Source organism: Salvia splendens, chromosome 10 (assembly GCF_004379255.2).
Source record: "Salvia splendens isolate huo1 chromosome 10, SspV2, whole genome shotgun sequence".
Lineage (NCBI taxonomy): Eukaryota > Viridiplantae > Streptophyta > Magnoliopsida > Lamiales > Lamiaceae > Salvia > Salvia splendens.
The window spans coordinates 19,395,830-19,414,692 of NC_056041.1; the positions used below are offsets into that span (position 1 = coordinate 19,395,830).

General features: G+C 43.8%; 2 protein-coding genes across 2 annotated transcripts; one reads left to right on the forward strand and one right to left on the reverse strand.

The window, feature by feature from the left end:
* Positions 1-1,015: 1,015 nt before the first annotated feature.
* On the forward strand, positions 1,016-4,134 carry LOC121753154 (probable methyltransferase PMT16). Its single transcript, XM_042148351.1, has 6 exons — positions 1,016-1,927; positions 2,378-2,588; positions 2,654-2,942; positions 3,023-3,415; positions 3,505-3,582; positions 3,668-4,134. Exons 1-6 carry the CDS (start codon positions 1,211-1,213, stop codon positions 3,885-3,887), a joined length of 1,908 nt encoding a protein of 635 aa, XP_042004285.1. The 5' UTR covers positions 1,016-1,210; the 3' UTR covers positions 3,888-4,134.
* Positions 4,135-5,258: 1,124 nt separating this feature from the next.
* LOC121750206 (RHOMBOID-like protein 2) lies at positions 5,259-7,171 on the reverse strand. Its single transcript, XM_042144694.1, has 5 exons — positions 6,779-7,171; positions 6,167-6,330; positions 5,927-6,090; positions 5,599-5,852; positions 5,259-5,509 (listed from the first exon to the last, which is right to left on the reverse strand). Exons 1-5 carry the CDS (start codon positions 7,036-7,038, stop codon positions 5,395-5,397), a joined length of 957 nt encoding a protein of 318 aa, XP_042000628.1. The 5' UTR covers positions 7,039-7,171; the 3' UTR covers positions 5,259-5,394.
* Between the last annotated feature and the right edge of the window lie 11,692 nt (positions 7,172-18,863).

Sequence of the window (18,863 nt, forward strand, 5' to 3'; positions counted from 1 at the left end):
GCAATAGTATCCAAAACTTATAACGTTTAGAGAAATTAATGGTATAATTATATTAATTACATTCTCTTAATTGATTATTAATTATTAGTATATAATTAATTTTGTAAAACGTAGAGACGGACTATAGTATAGACCTATTCACTAACTAAAATTGTTTTAATCCCAAACCAAAATTTTAAATTCCCAAAATGTCCTCAAAACTCAACTTTTATATATGTATAGATACTAAAAATTATGTTACATCCCCTAAATAAATATGCCGCACACGTCTGAATTTGTAATAATTGAGTAATGCAAAAGTGCAATGAGCAACGTAATTCTGCAAGAAGAGGAAAAAATAAACTAAATTAAATTTATTAAATCATTTTGAATGGTTGCCAATGAATTTCAACACCCAAATATTCAAACATTAGATAGACTAGTTTGGGAATGAAAAAGTTCCCATTAAATGTCAGCCGAGGTGAGGTGGGGCCCACTCCTCTTTCCCGGTCATCAATATTTCTGGTTACCTGAATACAAATTTGTTCTAATTAATTCTCTTAAAATTAATTTCAATTGCATTCGTTGACGTTATAATATATTCTTCGGTCCTTCCCATTCCTACTCATATACAAACCTCATTTCTTTGTCAAAGGTAGAATATAGATATATCTCTCTCTCTCCACAACTAATTATGGAGTAAGTAGTATTTTAATGATATTTCATTTGTGATTCAGATTTCATTAATATAATGTTATATTCAAATTAATGCCCATTAGTGGTCTTAAAATTATAAAGATCAGAAAGCAGACCGCTATTAATTTGATTTCATCAATAAATTACCAAAAAAGGCTAGATTAATTTTCCATTTTACATGGTCAAAATTACTCCAACGGAAAACACGGTTTGTGTTAATTCTGACTTAATTCACTCCCCCTCCCTTTTCATCCTGTATAAAACATACCACACAATTAACATCTTTCACTTGAGCTCTCCCATTTCATCCTCCAATTTTTTTGCAATTTTATTCACCCAGAGTAGTGTTATCAACAAAAGTGTGTTCCACCATCCCCATACACATTCCCTCTCTCTCTCTCAAGGCCCACTTGATTCTTAACTTGTCTCCCTAACAAGCAAGCAAGCAAGCAAGCAAGCATCCTCCCATCTTATTTCCATTACACCGTATATATATAAACAAACTCCTGGTATCACTTGATTGAAAATAAAAAACATGGGGGGTTCTAGCCCACCCTCACACTACACCCCTCTCTCCAAAACAACACTAACCACCGGCGGAATCTCCTCATTATTCAAGCGATCCAAACTCTACCCTCTCGCCCTCATCACCATCCTCTGCTCCCTCTCGTACCTCTTCGGCGCCTGGCACAACGCCGTCCCCTCGAACCCCACCGTCACCTGCTTCACCGCGCCCCAGAACACCACGTTTGAGCCCCAACCACAACACACAAACGTAGTACCGCAAAAGCTCGACTTCGCGACACACCACGCCGCCGAAAACGACGTCGCTCTGAGCCCAGACTTGAAAAAAGCGTTCCCGCCATGCGACGTGAGGTACAGCGAGTACACCCCGTGCGAGGACCAGGAGAGGTCGCTGCGGTTCGACCGGAGCAGGCTGATATACCGGGAGCGGCACTGCCCGGAGAAGAAGGAGCTCCTGAAGTGCCGCGTCCCGGCGCCGCACGGCTACCAGAACCCGTTCAAGTGGCCGCTCAGCCGCGACCTCGCCTGGTACGCCAACGTGCCGCACAAGGAGCTCACCGTCGAGAAGGCCGTCCAGAACTGGATCCGCTTCGAGGGCGACCGCTTCCGCTTCCCCGGCGGCGGCACCATGTTCCCCAACGGCGCCGACGCCTACATCGACGACATCGGGAAGCTCATCAATCTCAGAGACGGCTCCATCCGGACCGCCATCGATACTGGCTGCGGGGTATTTATTTAATTTTATCATTATTTTTTTTGATTTGGATGCTTTTCTTTGATGCAAAGTTTTGACGTTTGCGATTGATTTTGACTTGGGGATTTTCTAAAAAGTCTGAAATTTGGCATCCGGAATTGTGTTACGTGATGAAATGTTTTTTTGCTGAAAATGAATGGGAAAACCAGCTTTACATACTGGCATTGTAAATTACATTTATTGCTTTGATTTCGTATAATAAATTCTGGTTTATCTGTAAAATAATTTATGTGCAGATATTTTGTGATTATCTCTATAGTGGTGTAGATGAGATGGACAGTAATGCATAACGAACTTTTGCCTATATTTTTTGATTCAATTGTTTGTTTCATGTATCTATCAACAACAATCACAACTAATTAACTAGACATAAATAATCACAATTGCCTATAGATAGTGATGGTGTGTGGCTTATGACTTCAGGTTGCAAGCTGGGGAGCTTATCTGCTATCACGGAACGTGGTGACGATGTCGTTTGCACCGAGGGATACGCATGAAGCACAGGTGCAGTTTGCTCTGGAGCGCGGGGTTCCTGCTCTGATTGGTGTCATTGCCTCCAAGAGGCTCCCTTACCCCTCACGAGCCTTCGACATGGCTCATTGCTCGCGCTGCCTCATCCCGTGGGGCCAATATGGTAGTACATCATTCTCTCTTGTAGTAGTTTACTTCAACTTCAAACTCATTTGCTTTCTTCAACAGATGGGGCGTACTTGATGGAGGTCGACCGGGTTTTGAGGCCGGGTGGATACTGGATCCTCTCGGGCCCACCAATCAACTGGAAGAAGCACTGGAGAGGGTGGGAGAGGACAATGGATGATCTCAATGCGGAGCAGATGCAGATTGAGAATGTGACAAGGAGTTTATGCTGGAATAAATTGGTTGAGAGAAGTGATATCTCCATATGGCAAAAGCCTCTCAATCATTTGAGTTGCAAGAAATCCAAGAAGAGTTCCTTGTTTTGTCCTGTACAGGATCCCGACAAAGCCTGGTTCGTCGTCCTTAACACACATACACCTCTGCTCTTTTTTAAGGCCTTGAGTTAATGTTGTCTGAATGGAATGTCTGCAGGTATACGACCTTAGAGACGTGCCTGACCCCGTTGCCTGAGGTGTCGGACGCAGGGGAGGTAGCAGGAGGGGAGGTGGAGAAATGGCCGCGTAGATTGAGGGCTGTGCCTCCCAGGATTAGCAGGGGGAGTGTTGATGGGGTGACACCTGAGATGTTCCACAAGGATACAGAGCTATGGCGAAAGCGAGTTGCTTATTACAAGAACATCAACAACCAGCTTGGGAAGGCTGGGAGATACCGTAACGTCCTTGACATGAACGCCTTCTTGGGCGGATTCGCTGCTAGTTTGGTCCAAGATCCACTTTGGGTGATGAACATTGTCCCGGTCGAGGCTAAGGCCAACACGCTAGGCGCCATCTACGAGCGAGGATTGGTTGGGACTTACCAGAGCTGGTATGCGTATATGTTAAAATGATCTATCTCATTTATAGTATTTCCCATTCCACATTGTGTGAGAGTTTTTCGATTTTTTTTTGGTTTAGGTGTGAAGCCATGTCGACTTATCCTAGAACGTACGATCTCATTCATGCGGATTCGGTTTTCAGCCTCTACCAGGATAGGTAAGTATGGCATGAATGCTCTTGAGCAACCTACTTCTGAAGTCATGTTTTGTTACTAAAACTGAAGTGCAATTGATCTTATTAGGTGTGAAATAGAAGATATAATGTTGGAAATGGATCGGATATTGAGACCCGAAGGAGGCTTGATCATTCGAGACGATGTGGATGTGTTGTTGAAGGTGAAGAGGATTGCAGATGCATTGAGTTGGGATAGTAGGATTGTGGATCATGAAGATGGGCCATTGGAGAGAGAGAAGCTTCTGTTTGGAGTCAAGTTGTATTGGACAGCCCCAGCTCAGAGTTGAACTTTGATCTATAGCCTCTTAGTTGAACTCTGATCTAAAGCTTCTTACATGATTATTTACTTCATTTGTTGTCTTTTTCTTTATTTACAACTGAAAGAGAATTGTTCAGTTTTTGCTTTGCACTCAACTTGTATTGTCAATTGTTTTGCGGTTTGGTGTCGGATTTGGTTCTTTGTAGTACGATTAAATATGAAATATATAGCGTTGTTGTTCGACTGTAATGAAACTCACATGTAGTAGTACTCCATCTGTCCGCCATTATAGTTCTATTTTGACTCGATTTAAATGTTAAACATTGACATGTTTCTACAGGTTTTTTTATGTATGGGAAGTTTTCTAAAAATGTCATTTCAACTCGAAAGATACGGGTTGGCTCGAATAACTCAACAATTTTATAGGGTCAAGATAAAAAAAAATTATAGTGCAAATGAATTACAACCTAAATGACCGTAAACCGAATAGTCCGCACTCAACAATGCAATAGGGTTAGTCCAAAATTAACCCGTGCCCCATAGATTTGCCCAAATTAGTTAATTCTCATTATTTAATTTTGAATCTCATTACTTTTCCAAACTTTAAAAGGTTAGTAGGTAACATAGTATAGTCCTCCTTATACTTAATTCTCATTATTTAATTTTGAATCTCATTATTTAAATGTAAATAACAATAGTATTTATTTTTATTATTTTATTCTCTTAATTTTACTCTTTCTATGGATGGAGTATATAAAAATTTTTTAAAAAAATTGTATATTTGTTACTCTATAAGGTACACATGGTTTCAAAGCAAAATAACACTCTGTATGTCTATTTAACTTATTATAATGTAATCAATAAGATTAGTTAAAAACTTATAAAAATTATGAGCTTGGGTTAGCCTTCAACTCGAAGGTTTAGGGGTTACAAATGACAATTTGTAACTAAAAAAAATGATAAATTGAATGACATCTAACAAATAATCCAACAATCCAAGCAGATTGGCTCGAACTCGAGCTAGTTGACCTATTGACATCCCTATCTAAATCTAATGAATATAACTTAAATAATGCAAACTATATGCAACTATAGTTCTCCTATCCCCGACTAAAATTCATATATTCACTCAGATTATATCCATAAAAATTTATGTCAGCCTAAAACACACGCAGTCTCGCATCCCACATGTGCGATTTGATATTTACCTTGTTTATACAAGCATAATTACGCAGTTTTTTTCACGCACATGAAAGATTGTATGCGGTGATTTTTGCTTTGATGAATTGATTGTATGAGTTTATATTTGTTGGAGTATAGAACTCATCACATTTTTTGTTTTTCTTAGAGCATGTAAGGCTAGACCAAATACAATCCACAGACTAATTTAGAGATTGGATTAAAGAAAAGGTGAAGATAGGTGTAACTAAAATGAATTAATTAACACAAAAAAAGCATGCTATAATCCATGTCTGTAGGAAAAACAAAAGGCTGGCAAACAAATATGCAAAACAAACTAACAATTAGAAAGAGCATCAAGTGCCGTCGCACTTCCATTTCGAGGTCGGGACGCAGCTCACGTACCGGCACCAATGGCAACGCTCGTACGCATTCACCCCTCGGAACAGCATCACCACTCCAACACTAAACCTGTGAAATTTCAAGCACCACACGCATCAATACCATGCCTGCGATTTCCCAAGGCCACAGAAAATGAGACTAGAGTAGTCGATACTCACCCCACGACCAGCAGCCCCACGGACACAACGAGCAGCACGTACTGGTACCCCTTATACTTGGGCGCCACGCCACGAATCCCAGCAGCAGGGTTGTGGCGTTCCAGCCACGCAAACTGAGGACGAGGAAGGAGGATGAATCCAAGGAGAATGCCTGTCAGGAATCCACCGATATGAGCAAAGTTATCGACATGAGGAAGAATCCCAACGCCTAGATTGATCACCACTATCACTATAAGTGTCAACAGTGCTGCAACCTGCAAAGGTCGACAAACATGAGCACTACTATATCTTAGGCCTCAAACCAAGAAAAACATGAAGATCACCCGACTTTGTTCGTATATATAGACCAGTTTGTAATCAGCTCGGAAAGCATTGCTCCGAGAAGCCCAAAAAGTGCACCAGATGCACCAACAGAGATACTGTTCCTTATGAAGAGAGCAGAAAGCACACTCCCACCAAATCCAGACAACAGATAGATTGTGCCAATTCGAACTAAAAAGACAAATACAAGACTTACTTATTATTCAGATGATCAGATATAGAAGCAATAGATGAGGCCATAAGTTACCAAATCCGAAGTTCTGCTCAAGGCGTATGCCGATGAAGACGAGGCTGAGCATATTGGCAAGCAAATGCAGTAGACCAGCATGTAGCCAGATACATGAGATAAGCCTCCAGCCTTGATGCCTATGCACCACCTTCTCCCAGTTAAGACCCCCCAATCTCTCCAACCTTCATCAATACCAATAGTCTTAGCATGAAACTTCCAACACCAAACATTATTAATTTTGACTAGCATCACCAATTATTGAGTAAAGTTTCAACTTTTTTCATCTTGAAACATAGGTTGAGAAATAATTGAAGCTACAATCATATGACAAGTAGCAATGATTTGGCAACCAAATAAAGTTAAGTGAGGAGGAAACAGTGGTTGGGCAAGTGACAACAGAGTTGTTGATTTCTATTTTCTGATTAGAGGAAAGGGACGCTCAACCTCTTCACCCAACAAAACCACATAGCATTTAAAGGTGATGAACCCATCAATTATCAACTGTTTCACAAATTTCCCTCCAAAATTGGAGAAAATGCTATCACACAACATTAAAAATTTGATCTTTAAAGAACAATTGACAGCAGAAACAGAAAAGCAATGGTAATTGAAAGAGAGAGAGAGAGTTACGTGGAAGAGGAAGGGCCGAACAGAGGGTTCTGCGAGAGAGGCTGAAAGGAGAAGCGGGAAAGGAAGCGGGCGACGCACTTGTCGTCTCCCATGATATGCTTGGGGCAGTTGTTGAAATACATGAGGACGACAAACATGGCGACGTTGGCAAGGACGAATACAGGAATCAGCCATGAAATCCAGCTCCTGTCACTCTCTTCGACCGCGTACGAGGTTTCTGCTGCTGAGCCCTTCCCCTCCTCGATGTCCTGCGCGCTCATTCTGTCTCTCACAGACCTGTTTCAGCTTCCTCTGTTTCTCTCTCTCACTTTACTAATTGAATTATGAAAGTGAAACTGTGGGATTTATCAGCGTTAAATTTGGGCAGTAATCGTGTTAAATTTGGGCAGTGAATCGTGTAGTGAAGTGGGATTAGTGGGTTTTAAGCATTTAAGAGAGGGAGAGAGAACGTGGACTGTGCCATTGCTGTGAGGTGTCGATCACCTATGTATCGGTCCATCATACTCTGCAATACTTGATGACGTGGGTAAATTTTATTAGCCAGTCTATTAGAATGTGGTGGGAACAAAACGGTCAGGTTTTGGAGGTATCTCTAAGAGCATCTCCAGTAAGACTGGACGTCAAATAGTCCTCACATAGCCTTCACACTGCCACATCATCAGCACTACAATTCTCCTGCCACATCAGCTTGCCGCATCAACTAGACATCAAATAGCCCTCACATAGCCTTCACACTACCTATCCACATCACCAATAACAATTATATAATTTAATTTACACTCGTATCAACATAGGGGGCTGCATGCCGGGTGCCCACCCCGGCATCATCTGCTGCCACGGGTACATGTTGTAGTACCCGGTCATCGGAGGCCAACCACCTCCCCCAGGAGCCGGGGAAGTATGGGACCCTACCCCGAGAGTCGGGGCCGTCTGAGACCCTACACAGGGAGGCGGGGGAGTCTGAGACCATCCCCCGGGAGTCACTGGAGTACCTTCGTAGTTGTTCTCCATTGCTCGTTATTGATCTTGAACAGAAAGTAAGGTAGAGAGAGTACTCGTTAAAACAAGTGGTGCGAATGAAAATGACGTTCAAAGCGCGTATATATAGTGTTTTCAAAAGAAAAAAAATTAAAAATAAAATCTGACTCCGGTTTGACGCCGATCCGGGACCCACAATGGCGCCGTGAGGATCGGCGTCGGAACCGGCGTCATCACGCGAATCGGCATGGCCACGCCGATTTTGACGCCGATTTCGCCGACGCCGGTTCCAATGGTTCGGCGTCAAAACCGGCGTCGGCGAAAAATCGGCGTCGCGAACCGTTACTGGAGATGCTCTAAAGTCTTTACTATAATGGGTTACGTTAAATAATTTATTCGAATATTATTTTAAGTTTGTCATCTTCTAAATACTCTCTTCATTCCTAAAAATATAAACTTTCGGAGAAGCACACATTTCAATACATAATTGGTAATATTAGAAAAAAAATTAAATTATTTTTAATGAAAAATTAAGCTCACATAATGACCTAAATAGATCCAAGAGAAACCATTTGTAATTATGTTGGAACGAAAAATTAATTAATTAGAGAACAAGGAATAAGAGATGAAGTTATGACAAGAATAATGAAGGAAATCAATTAAAGATTATGGAAAATCAAATCAAGAAGATATTTATGGAATTAAAATATATTTTTCATGTATAGCTAGAATTAGAGCCTATAAAAGGTGGTGTAGTCATGGAGAGAATTAATTCAAGTCTAATACAATGTAGTCGATAAAGCTTTTAGCGTCTTTTACTTTCTGCAATAGTCTTTTATTTTCCGCATTTTACTTTTCAACATGGTATCAGAGTAGGTTCGATCACATGGATCGATCTCTGTCTCTATAACAAAAAAAAACTTCCAAAACAGCCGACAAATTTGCCAGAACAATTTATCCAATACTTAGCCATAGAAAAAAATAGTTAGCTCCCTGCGATAGCAATGATGATGCTTTAGTTTAGCAATTTGATAGACAAAATAGTTACAGCCCTCTATGTGTTGATGTGAAGAAGGATTTATGGTTGGATAACCACAAGAAACCAACCAATCTGGAATTGTTCAGAGAATGGGGTGAAAAGTATCAGACCTAATAATTCCTCTATTTCCCCTATGAGTTGAGGAAAGATCTGACGGTGGGAGAAGCACTAAACCTCGAGAGAAAGAGGGCAGAGAAGTCCGCTGTCGAGAAGGCCACTAAGAAGGCTCCAGGAGAGCAGTCCACTGAAGAGATTAAGAGCCCTAGATGGAGATGCCAAAAAGGGAAAACGCTTCCTGCCGAGAGGGAGAGGACAGAGGAAGAAGACCAATTTGATACCGCCAGCCAGAATGGCCCGAGAGAAGCTCGATATGACTGGCAGCAGGGCATCCGGGAAAGGAGTCAAAGCAATTGACAAATTATCCGACAAAGGCTAAAAGGCTAAAGAAGCTCGATATGAATGGCCGTGGTCCGTGGAATTCCACCACCAAGCGCCAACGTCCGTTGAGGCGAGGGAGAGAGAATGCCGATGAACAGGAACTCGCTGAGACCAGCAACAAGACACGTGGGAATAAGGTGAAACAATCGAGGAATTGCCCGGTAAATGAGGAGAGGAAGTACCCTCCAAACAATTCCTCTCTTCCTCTTCGAACATAGGAAAGAACCAGTGGGAAGAGGTTGCCGTGAAGGTAGCAGCCCGAGTCTCCAAGTTAGAGATGCCAAAATGGAAAGAGGTCGTTGGTGGTCACAAATTGAGCGGTTTGTTCGTTGGTGGTCAATCGAAGAAAACAGAGGAGTCATCGGTTTGTTCGGCCGAGGGGGAGAGGAAGTATTCGACCGAACAATCCCTCTCCAAATTTATGTTGGAGAAGAAGGCCAAAGCTACAACAGTGAAGCCATCACGTCACATCTAGAGAAGGCCGACCGGAGCCACTTCGCAGGCAGCAGCAAACGCAAGAGGTCGACGACGGAGAAACGAGCAAAAGCCGACCGAAAGAGGAGAAGCTACTGCCGAAGACGTGGCAGCCGTGAGAGGCTGCGAACTCATGTTATAATGGATGAAGCGTTTGGCCGAGAGAGAGATATCAGCCACTGCCAAACAATTCAATATCTGAATCAAGGAGATAATTACCGAGGACGAAGACGGAGCAGCCAACGTCTGGTATCTCTTCTGGTATCGGTCCCTCTATGGTGCCCTTCTCCTCGTCACTACTCGTCCCTAGGTCAGACAAGGCGGTCGACAAGCCAGAACGAGTGGTTACGAGTATAGACCCTCGCTGAAGTATCTTCGGTCTCCCCTGGTCAGGAGCCGAACTACTTCTCATAAACTGAAATGGAAAGAAAAGGAAAAGAAGATTATGCACAATATATACGCCAAAGTATCACACACAAAAGTAACTAGTAACGCCATCCATCCCCGGCAACGGCGCCATTTGAAACGATGGTATTTCTTCTCAGGGTGCTTAGGTGTCGTTCAAGCAAGGATATATCCTACTGGTCAGGATAGAGATCCTAACTAAGCCTAGACCCTGGTTTCAAAAATTCCTCAACCCACTTCTACTGATCAGTATAGTGGTGGTAAGGGTCGAATCCCACAGAGATGGTGCGTTAAAACTATTGTGGTGATATTCTGGATGGTTTGGTTAGCTACCACGCTTGGGTTGAGTCTCTACCTAGGCAAGAACTTAAAGGTAATTTCCTACTGACTAGAATAGGGGAAAGGAGTGTAGGGGTGCAGCTGTGTACGTGGAAATAGGGAGACATTTTTGTAACGGGAAATATTTGGAAGGTACGGGATTCTATTTTGGGCTAGACAGAATATTCAGAGGGTAGTGGTAGTCAAGGTGACTGGGCTGACAGATCTGCAGGTTATAACGAAAAGCAAAGGACAAAAAGTAAAAAAAACAAAAAGCATCTAAAAAAGCAAGTGGTCCCCAACATTTGACAGGGACATCATCTTCTTCAGCAACACAAACTGAAATCAGAAAATAATTCCAGATTCAACACGGAAACACAGTTTATCAATTCGCGAACACAGATCCACAAATAAGAACACCAAATCTGAAATCAAAACACAGAAAATGCAACTCCGCGTACTGGTCAGCAGGAAAATGAAAATGAACTCAAACAAGACTTCACATGGAGCGATTCACTCACGATCAATAGTTCCACATTTAACTAAAGGAATTTTGACGGAAACAAAGAAAGGAAAATTTCAGCACTTAAAACACCAAGGAACCTTAGATCTAAGCTAACTAGGCGAAATAGGAAGGAAAATAAATCAACACAATAACCGAAACGGAAATCAACTTCATAGCATAAACACGTTCAGATCTTCAACAAGTACTTCAAAAGCAGAAAATATCCAAAAGCAACAAAGATCCAACGTAAAGAAAGCAAGTAAATTAAACTACGAAAGCGAATAAAAGTGTTTTGCCACTCCGGGCGATGATATCTCTAACTACGGTTCTGCTGGCTGGAACGACGATCTGGAATTCCGGGAACATCTAAATCTTCAAGTGACCATGGCAGTGGCGAGAAACGAGATTCTGGACTGGGCTGAAGGACTGAACTCCGAGAGAATTCTACCTAAGAGTGATGATGATTATTCTATTCCATTCTTTCTCTCTCCAAGTGGCTTCCTTTTATAGGGAGGCTTACCCTTGATTTTTAGGGTAAGACCTTGCGGTGAGATGACTTCTTTGCCCTTAATTGTGATCGAGCAGTCCCAGCTATCCTCCTTCTCCATCTCGAGCCATATTTGCATGTATACTGGTCAGTACGTAATCGTCCTGACGCCCTTTTCACTTGAAGTGTCTGAAACTCTGCCTACTGGCTAGAATGCTTACCCTGCACGCTTAAGCAACTAGTTTTTGCAGATATAATTCAATTACGCACATCATACTGACCAGTAACCTAGGCCTAGAATATGACTTATCAAACTGCTCACACTTACCACATGCTTGTCCTCAAGCGTGAAGAACAAACAAAAACGAATAAGTCGAATTCTAGCCTGGTTACTCCCCTGACCGACTCTACCTAAACTAGACTCGACGCAAAGAAAAAACACTTGGGCAAACACAGAAAAAGACACACAAACACACAAACACAAATAAAACCGAAACACAAAGATTTGGGCTATATTTTCAACCATCCCTTACCTCGGGATCTGGTGCAATCCGGCCTTAGACAGCCTTGAACTCCTGCCACCCCCCATTCCTTCCTGGTCAGTACATCCGTTTGTCAAGATCGCCCAAACTCTCGGCCAAACACTAGATTCACTCGGTCTCTCATACCTCACCAGGAATGTTAGGACCGCATTCTCTCAATATGCTCAACCACACTTGCTTCGGACTTAGATCTCACGTGCAGCTACTGAAGGACTTAAAGGCTTGTAATGGGGCTATTGGGTTGCAGCGTTTTGGGGTAGATGTTCCTAAGGCTCTAAGTTTTCAAAATTTCTATTTTATTAATGCGGGAGAACTGTGTGCTGTAGGCTTTTGATCAGTTGCTTTTTAGCTGGCGCTTCTGGCTTGGGTCTCCAACTGTTCAGTATCATCTTGTGGCTTTGCCACCCTTATTCCTTCTCTTTTTTTTTGTGGTCAAGTTTCTGACCATTTTTCTCCACAATCTTCTCTCTTTTTTTTTTTTTTTTTTTTTTTTTTTTTTTTTTTTGTGGCTTCGCCACCCTTATTCCTTCTTCTTCTCCCCCTTTTTTTTTCTTTTTGTGGACCTGGGATAACTCCCTGGTCGATTTTCTTCCGAACCTTCTTGCCCAGCTGGAGTCTGCTTCCTTGTACATCTTTCTGGCCAGTAGGCTTCATTCGCCTCACGCTTTGCACACACACAGTCCCAGTGGCTAGGGGTATTTATCTGGGTAAAAGAGTTAGGAAAAAAAGGTTCTAAGGGTGGTTTTTTTTTTTTTTTTTTTTTTTTCTTTAGATGGGGGGTTTCCTACTGCCTTCAGTCTTTGCTACCCGTGGTCACTTCATCCTAGGCAATTTGTGGCAGCCTCTCTTTCTTTTCCATATATGTGGAAAGTGGTTCCACTTAAAGCTTATAACTCACATTTTAAGAGTGCTTTCGCGCTTGGCTCTAAGTATGGGCTTTTCTCTCATACTCACATCATCTATCCTGACTAGGAGGTACTAGGGAGGGTGGTTTCGGTTTTCCAGCACGTCTTATCTCCCTCAGTTCCCTTCACCGTCAGCTCAAGACGGTTGAGTTTTAAGCCCAATCAACACACAAAATAAAAAAACTAAACCTAACAGGACACTAACACAAGCACGAACACAAAAACTACACATATACACATACTCATCATACTGGTCATTGCGTCCCCCCTCCCACTTCACAAGTGTCTGCCCTCAGATAGGGCTGTGAAGTGGAAAAGGTAATGGCCAGTATGATGACACATAGACAAACAGACAAAAACAACAAATTAAAACTAAAACTTCTCACACTTAGACTATGGAATAGGCTAAGTGTGAGATTTTGAAAACCTAAACAGCAACCAACAAAAACATATATATACAAAACTCCTCACACTTAGGCCGTGCAACGAACTAAGTGTGCGTCAATCATGCTTACGAAAAACAGAAAACACAACACATGCGTCAAAAGACAAACCCTTAACTTCTCACACTTAGACTATAGAATAGGCTAAGTGTTATGAACGGGGTTTGCGCACAAACAGAAATTATACTACCTAGACACACAAAACACAATTAAAACAAACGAAGAGCTAAAAACGAGAAAATAAAAAGAAAAAAAACTAACTGGTCAGATGGGGGTGGTCTTAGCGAAGTCTCCTGCTCCTCCGTGGGGCAGGTGGTGTAGGCTGCTTTTCCAGGGGTTCCTCTTCCGTTCCAGTGTGATCCTCACTCTCCTTCGCCGGTTCCTCGGCTGCTGCCGGCACCTCGGCGTTCTCTTCCTCGGGCTCGTCTATCATTGTCTCTGGTGGGTGGGTCTCATCGTCCTGGCCTCCATGGCCGCTTGTTCCTGTAGCTTGTTCTTTCTTCCGGCTGGTCACTTCTTCCAACAACACATCTATCACGGATGCCATCCGGCCCATCTCCGTGAGCAATCGATGGTTTTCCTCTCCCAAAGTAGTCACTAACGTCTCCATAGCGTCTTGCTTTTGAGCCAATGTCTTCTGCTCTGCAGATCTCTCCAACATCCTGTCCATCACTGCCGCTAGCTTGACCATCTCTGCTTTCAATTGCTTATTCTCCTCTCTAACTTCATCCATTTCCTTCTCCATTCTGGCTTGACGCTGTTCCTGGTCCGATGCCAATCCGATCATTTCTGCCCTTATCTGTCTGCTTCCCTCCGCTATCTTCTCCACAATTTTTTCCATCCCCTCTTGTCTCTGGTCGTGTGCCGGTGCTTCATGAGCTGCTGCCAACCGAGCAGTGGGTGTAGCTTCCTCTCCCATCGCGTAGAAGTGTGGCACGCCTTGCCTCATGTATACCGCATTCGTCCGGACGAATAGGGGGGTATCAAACAATCCTGGGGCGTCCACCATCGTCAAGGGGGTTAAGTCTTTGTCCTCTGAAACGGTGACGTTGTTTCTCACAAAGATTCCCAATATATGGCAGAGGGAAATATTCCGTGCTGGGTGGGTAGCGATGAGGTGACATGTGTATGCAGTCCAGAACCCTAAGTGCAACTTCTTGCCTCTCTTGGCACACCACATAAGATACAATTCCGTCATCGATGTCCGGACTGCCGAATTCGACTGTCCTAAAAGGTTGTAACCCAAGAAGAGTTGAACCAGGCGTAGATTAGGATCGTTGAGATGGATAGATCGGGTGATAGTGGACTGAAACTGTCCTACCCCGGGGTGAGTAAGCTCTTCCCAAGCTACCTGGGGCTCAAAGTCCACATGCCTGCGGGGAATCCCCCGCTCCCTATCTCTCCACTCGGGCCCTATGGCCTCCTCCAAACTGCATATCCCTAGCCGAACAGTCCATTCAATCAAATTCATCCTAATCTCTCCTCCAAATACTCTGAAACTGATGCACTCTACATCCAAATCCGTTGTGACCTTGAATCGAAAGGTCGCGAAAAATTCTTTGGCCAAATCGACCGGAACATTCAAATTCTCATTCCTTAACAGCCATTCAAAACCCAATTCGTGGAAAAGGGCGAGAAACGATTCCCGAACCTTCAATTCATCTAACGAGGGGAGATGAATTACCTTTCCACACTTAACCTTCTTGCCTTTTGCGTTCTTGGTGCGATAGATGGATTGGAGCTCCTTGGAGTCAAAAAATTGCATCCCCTCCACCACGTCATCTGTGAGCTCCACCGTCCAACGCTTATATCGGAGTGGTTTTGCAGGTGGATGCAATAGTTCCCGATGATCGTTAGGGAGTTGCTGCTCCTTGTACTCCTCATCTTCCATGGTCGTATCGCTATCGGATTCAGATTCTTCACTGATCTCATATTCACTGTCACTCTGTGTTTGTCGGTTTGATGGGGTCCTCTGGTCAGCCTCAGTGATCACGATGCCTGTGTTAACGGCACGCGGTTTTTTGGTACTCGGCTTGTTCTTCACAACGGCTTTTCCTTTCCTTTTTCTTTCTATCTGGTACCTGGCTTCCTCCTCAGCTTTGTCGTTCTCTACTTCGGGAGTGGTCCTCTCCTCTTCACTCAAGATTTCCATGGGATCTGCCTCTGTGTTCGGCTGATCCCTACTAGCTGCCCACTTTCCCAAGCATCTCTGCGAAATTCTCCGCGGTTTGGGCGAGTCTGCCTTGGGGTCTGCTTTCACCACCAGTTTCCGCTTTATGGGCTTGGGCTTCACTACCGGAGGTGCCACCGGTTCTGGCTCATTGGTTTCTGCAGCTGTTTCCTCCTCTCCTACCTGCATTCTATCATCCCCTACTTCTACTCGGGGATCTACTGGCTCTTTTTCTTTACTCGGTGCTTCTCCTTCCCCTCATACCAACTGGAAAGGTCGGCCTTCCGGTATGTTTCCTGATGTGGCTTTCTCCCTGTTTCCTACTGCCCCCAATGCGAGGTCTAGACCCTCAGCCATTGGTGCAGTGTCCTCTTCTCTCTGGTTGACCCTGTTCAGAATCGAGTCAAATTCTTCGTCTGTCATTAGGCCTTGTTTTCTGGCCGATTCATTCAAATCTATTTCCGACCTTCTCACTTCTTGAACTACCGGCTCCGCTGCGGGCGTTTTCTCTGTTCCTTCACTCCCCTCCGGAGTTGTCTTGCCTTGACTCGACTTTTTCGTACGCTCCTCAGAGTCGGAGTCGTAATGTGCGGTGATAGCGTCGAGCTCTGCCGAATTCGGCACTGAATCTGCTGCATGACTGTCCGGCGCAGGCGGGAGTTCACTGGGTGTGGTTCCTACGCCCTCCATTTGATCAAAACCAGTCAATGCCGCCGTCCAGTCCCGAGTAGGGTCCTGTTGACGAAGAAATGCCATCATGGCATCCATGGAAATCATAGGTGGTGGCTGAGCGGTCGGTGCTGGTGGCGGTGGATTTTGCTGTGGTTGCGCCTCCTGGGTTTCTTGGCGGCGCGGTTTGATTTTCCGGGCGAAAGCTTTCTTCCCCATGAGTGGAAATCTGCGATTTAGTGGTGAAAAGTTAGGGTTGAGGGTTGAGAATGATGTTTCCGCGAGAGAGATGGACAAGGATTTCATGAAAGCGAATTGAAAATGAGGGTTTGTGAGGGAAAAGTGTTGGGACGGTAAGTTTAATTCGGGTGAGAGAGAGTAGTTGCAGGTGGTTGTAACCGGTTATCAGGGGTAGCCGGTCGCGACGTTTCAGACGGGAAGGGCGGTTGAGGTTGCTGGCCTCTGATTGGTCCGCGCGTCTTTTCCCTCTGCTCACGCGCCATTTCTCTTGCTGTCACCCTGCAAAAGCTGCACAAGCTTTAATTCAAATTTTCGTCCTTTCCATAATTCCTCATCTACTTGCCTAAAAAAAGACTAATTTAAATGGGCACTTAAATAACATTTTGAAATAGCACCAGATAAGCAATCCTTTGGTCAATGCGCACTTCAAATTAAAATTAAGGCCCGAAAATATTTTTTTTTGGATTTTTTAGGAATTATCTAGCGTGCAAATATTAATTACGTATTTACAATATTTACAACTTTCTTAGGTAATTTGGAATTCAACTTGGCCAGTATATGCATACTATTCTCAAAGGGAAACTGGCCGCGCGGAATTCCAAATTCCTATCTTACTGATCAGTATGAAACCGATGTAAGTGGCTGTAGTGGAATTTCATCCACTACACCCACCTCGCTATTATCCCTGAATATTTTCAACATATGCCCATTTACTATGAAAGGTTCAGAGTTAGAAAAACTCCCTGAAATTTCTACTGCCCCGTTGGACCGGAGTGCAGTTATGATGTAAGGTCCTGTCCATTTGGACTTGAGTTTCCCTGGCATAAGCTTCAATCTTGACTGGAAGAGTAGTACTTTCTGGCCAACATGGAGTTCCTTAGTCCTCAGATTTCGATCATGCCATAATTTAGTTCGTTCTTTGTACCACATGGCGGAATCGAATGACTCCAATCTAAGTTCCTCAAGCTCCTGCAGTTGCAGCTTCCTTTCCTCTTCACAGGCTGTAGCATCCATATTCACTTTCTGTACTGCCCAGTATGCTCGATGCTCGATTCCAACTGGTAAATGGCACATCTTTCCAAAGACAATCCGGTAAGGGGACATGCCTATGGGAGTCTTGTAGGCTGTTCGATACGCCCAGAGAGCATCCTCTAACCTTACACTCCAATCCTTCCTAGAAGTGTTCACCGTCTTCTCCAAAATTTTCTTTATTTCGCGGTTAGAGATTTCTGCTTGACCATTTGCTTGCGGATGGTAAGGGCTGGATAGTCTATGGTGCACACCGTATTTCTTCATTAAAGCTTCAATTGTGCGATTACAGAAGTGTGTACCTTGATCGGATATGATCGCCCTGGGCACACCGAATCGACTGAAGATATGGCTCTTTAAGAATTTGGCCACTTCCTTGGATTCACACGTGCCTGTGGCCTTGGCTTCCACCCATTTGGAGACGTAGTCTACAACAACTAGGATATACAGATTCCCGTAGGATGAAGGGAAAGGCCCCATGAAATCCATTCCCCATATGTCGAATAACTCGCAAACTATTACGGGTACCTGTGGCATTTCATCCCGGGCAGATATTCCACCGGTCAGTTGGCAACGTTCACAACTTCTGCAAAACTCGTACGCATCTTTGTTGAGGGTTGGCCAATAAAAGCCACTATCCAAAATCTTCCTAGCCGTCTTCTTGGACCCGAAATGTCCTCCGCATGCTAACGAATGGCAGTGGGTCAAAACATCCCGCTGATCCCAGTCAGGAATGCATCTCCTTATCACTTGATCGGACCCTATCCTCCACAAATAGGGGTCGTCCCAAAAGTAGTATTTCGCTTCACTCTTGATCTTCATTCTTTGGGCTTTGGTAACACTTGGCACTTCTGGAAGCTCTCCAGTTACCAGGTAGTTGGCCAGGTCCGCGTACCAAGGCTCTTGCCCTACCTTCTCTTTTCCTTTTGCTGTATCATTCTGACCAGTAAGCTTGAACACTTCTTCCCAATCAATTTTTCTGGGCACAAAAATCACCTCACACAAATGTTCCTCTGGAAATTTATCATGCACTTCGTCACCGTTTCCATCTTGCACTATTCTGCTCAAATGGTCCGCCACTTTGTTCTCGACTCCTCGCGTATCTTCTACCTCCCAGTCAAATTCTTGTAGCAAGAGTACCCATCGGATCAAGCGTGGTTTGGATTCCTTCTTGGCAATCAGATACTTAATCGCCGCATGGTCAGTATACACTATGACCTTAGATCCCAACAAATATGGCCTGAACTTCTCGAAAGAATACACCACTGCCAGCATCTCCTTTTCAGTGGTATCGTAATTCCGCTGGGCTTGATTTAAAGTCTTGGACGCATAAAAAATTACGTACCTCTTCCCGTCGATCTTCTGACCCAGCACGGCTCCTACCGCAAAATCGCTGGCGTCGCACATTACTTCGAACGGATGGTTCCAGTCAGGAGCCCTTAT

Coding starts and splice junctions, on each gene's coding strand:
- LOC121753154 (XM_042148351.1), top strand. CDS start 1,211: ATGGGGGGTTCTAGCCCACCCTCACACTACACCCCTCTCTCCAAAACA. Junction 2,589..2,653: donor CATCCCGTGGGGCCAATATG/GTAGTACATCAT, acceptor TTTCTTCAACAG/ATGGGGCGTACTTGATGGAG. Junction 2,943..3,022: donor CAGGATCCCGACAAAGCCTG/GTTCGTCGTCCT, acceptor GAATGTCTGCAG/GTATACGACCTTAGAGACGT.
- LOC121750206 (XM_042144694.1), bottom strand. CDS start 7,038: ATGAGCGCGCAGGACATCGAGGAGGGGAAGGGCTCAGCAGCAGAAACC. Junction 6,091..6,166: donor TGAGCAGAACTTCGGATTTG/GTAACTTATGGC, acceptor TTGTCTTTTTAG/TTCGAATTGGCACAATCTAT. Junction 5,510..5,598: donor GTGGGGCTGCTGGTCGTGGG/GTGAGTATCGAC, acceptor GAAATTTCACAG/GTTTAGTGTTGGAGTGGTGA.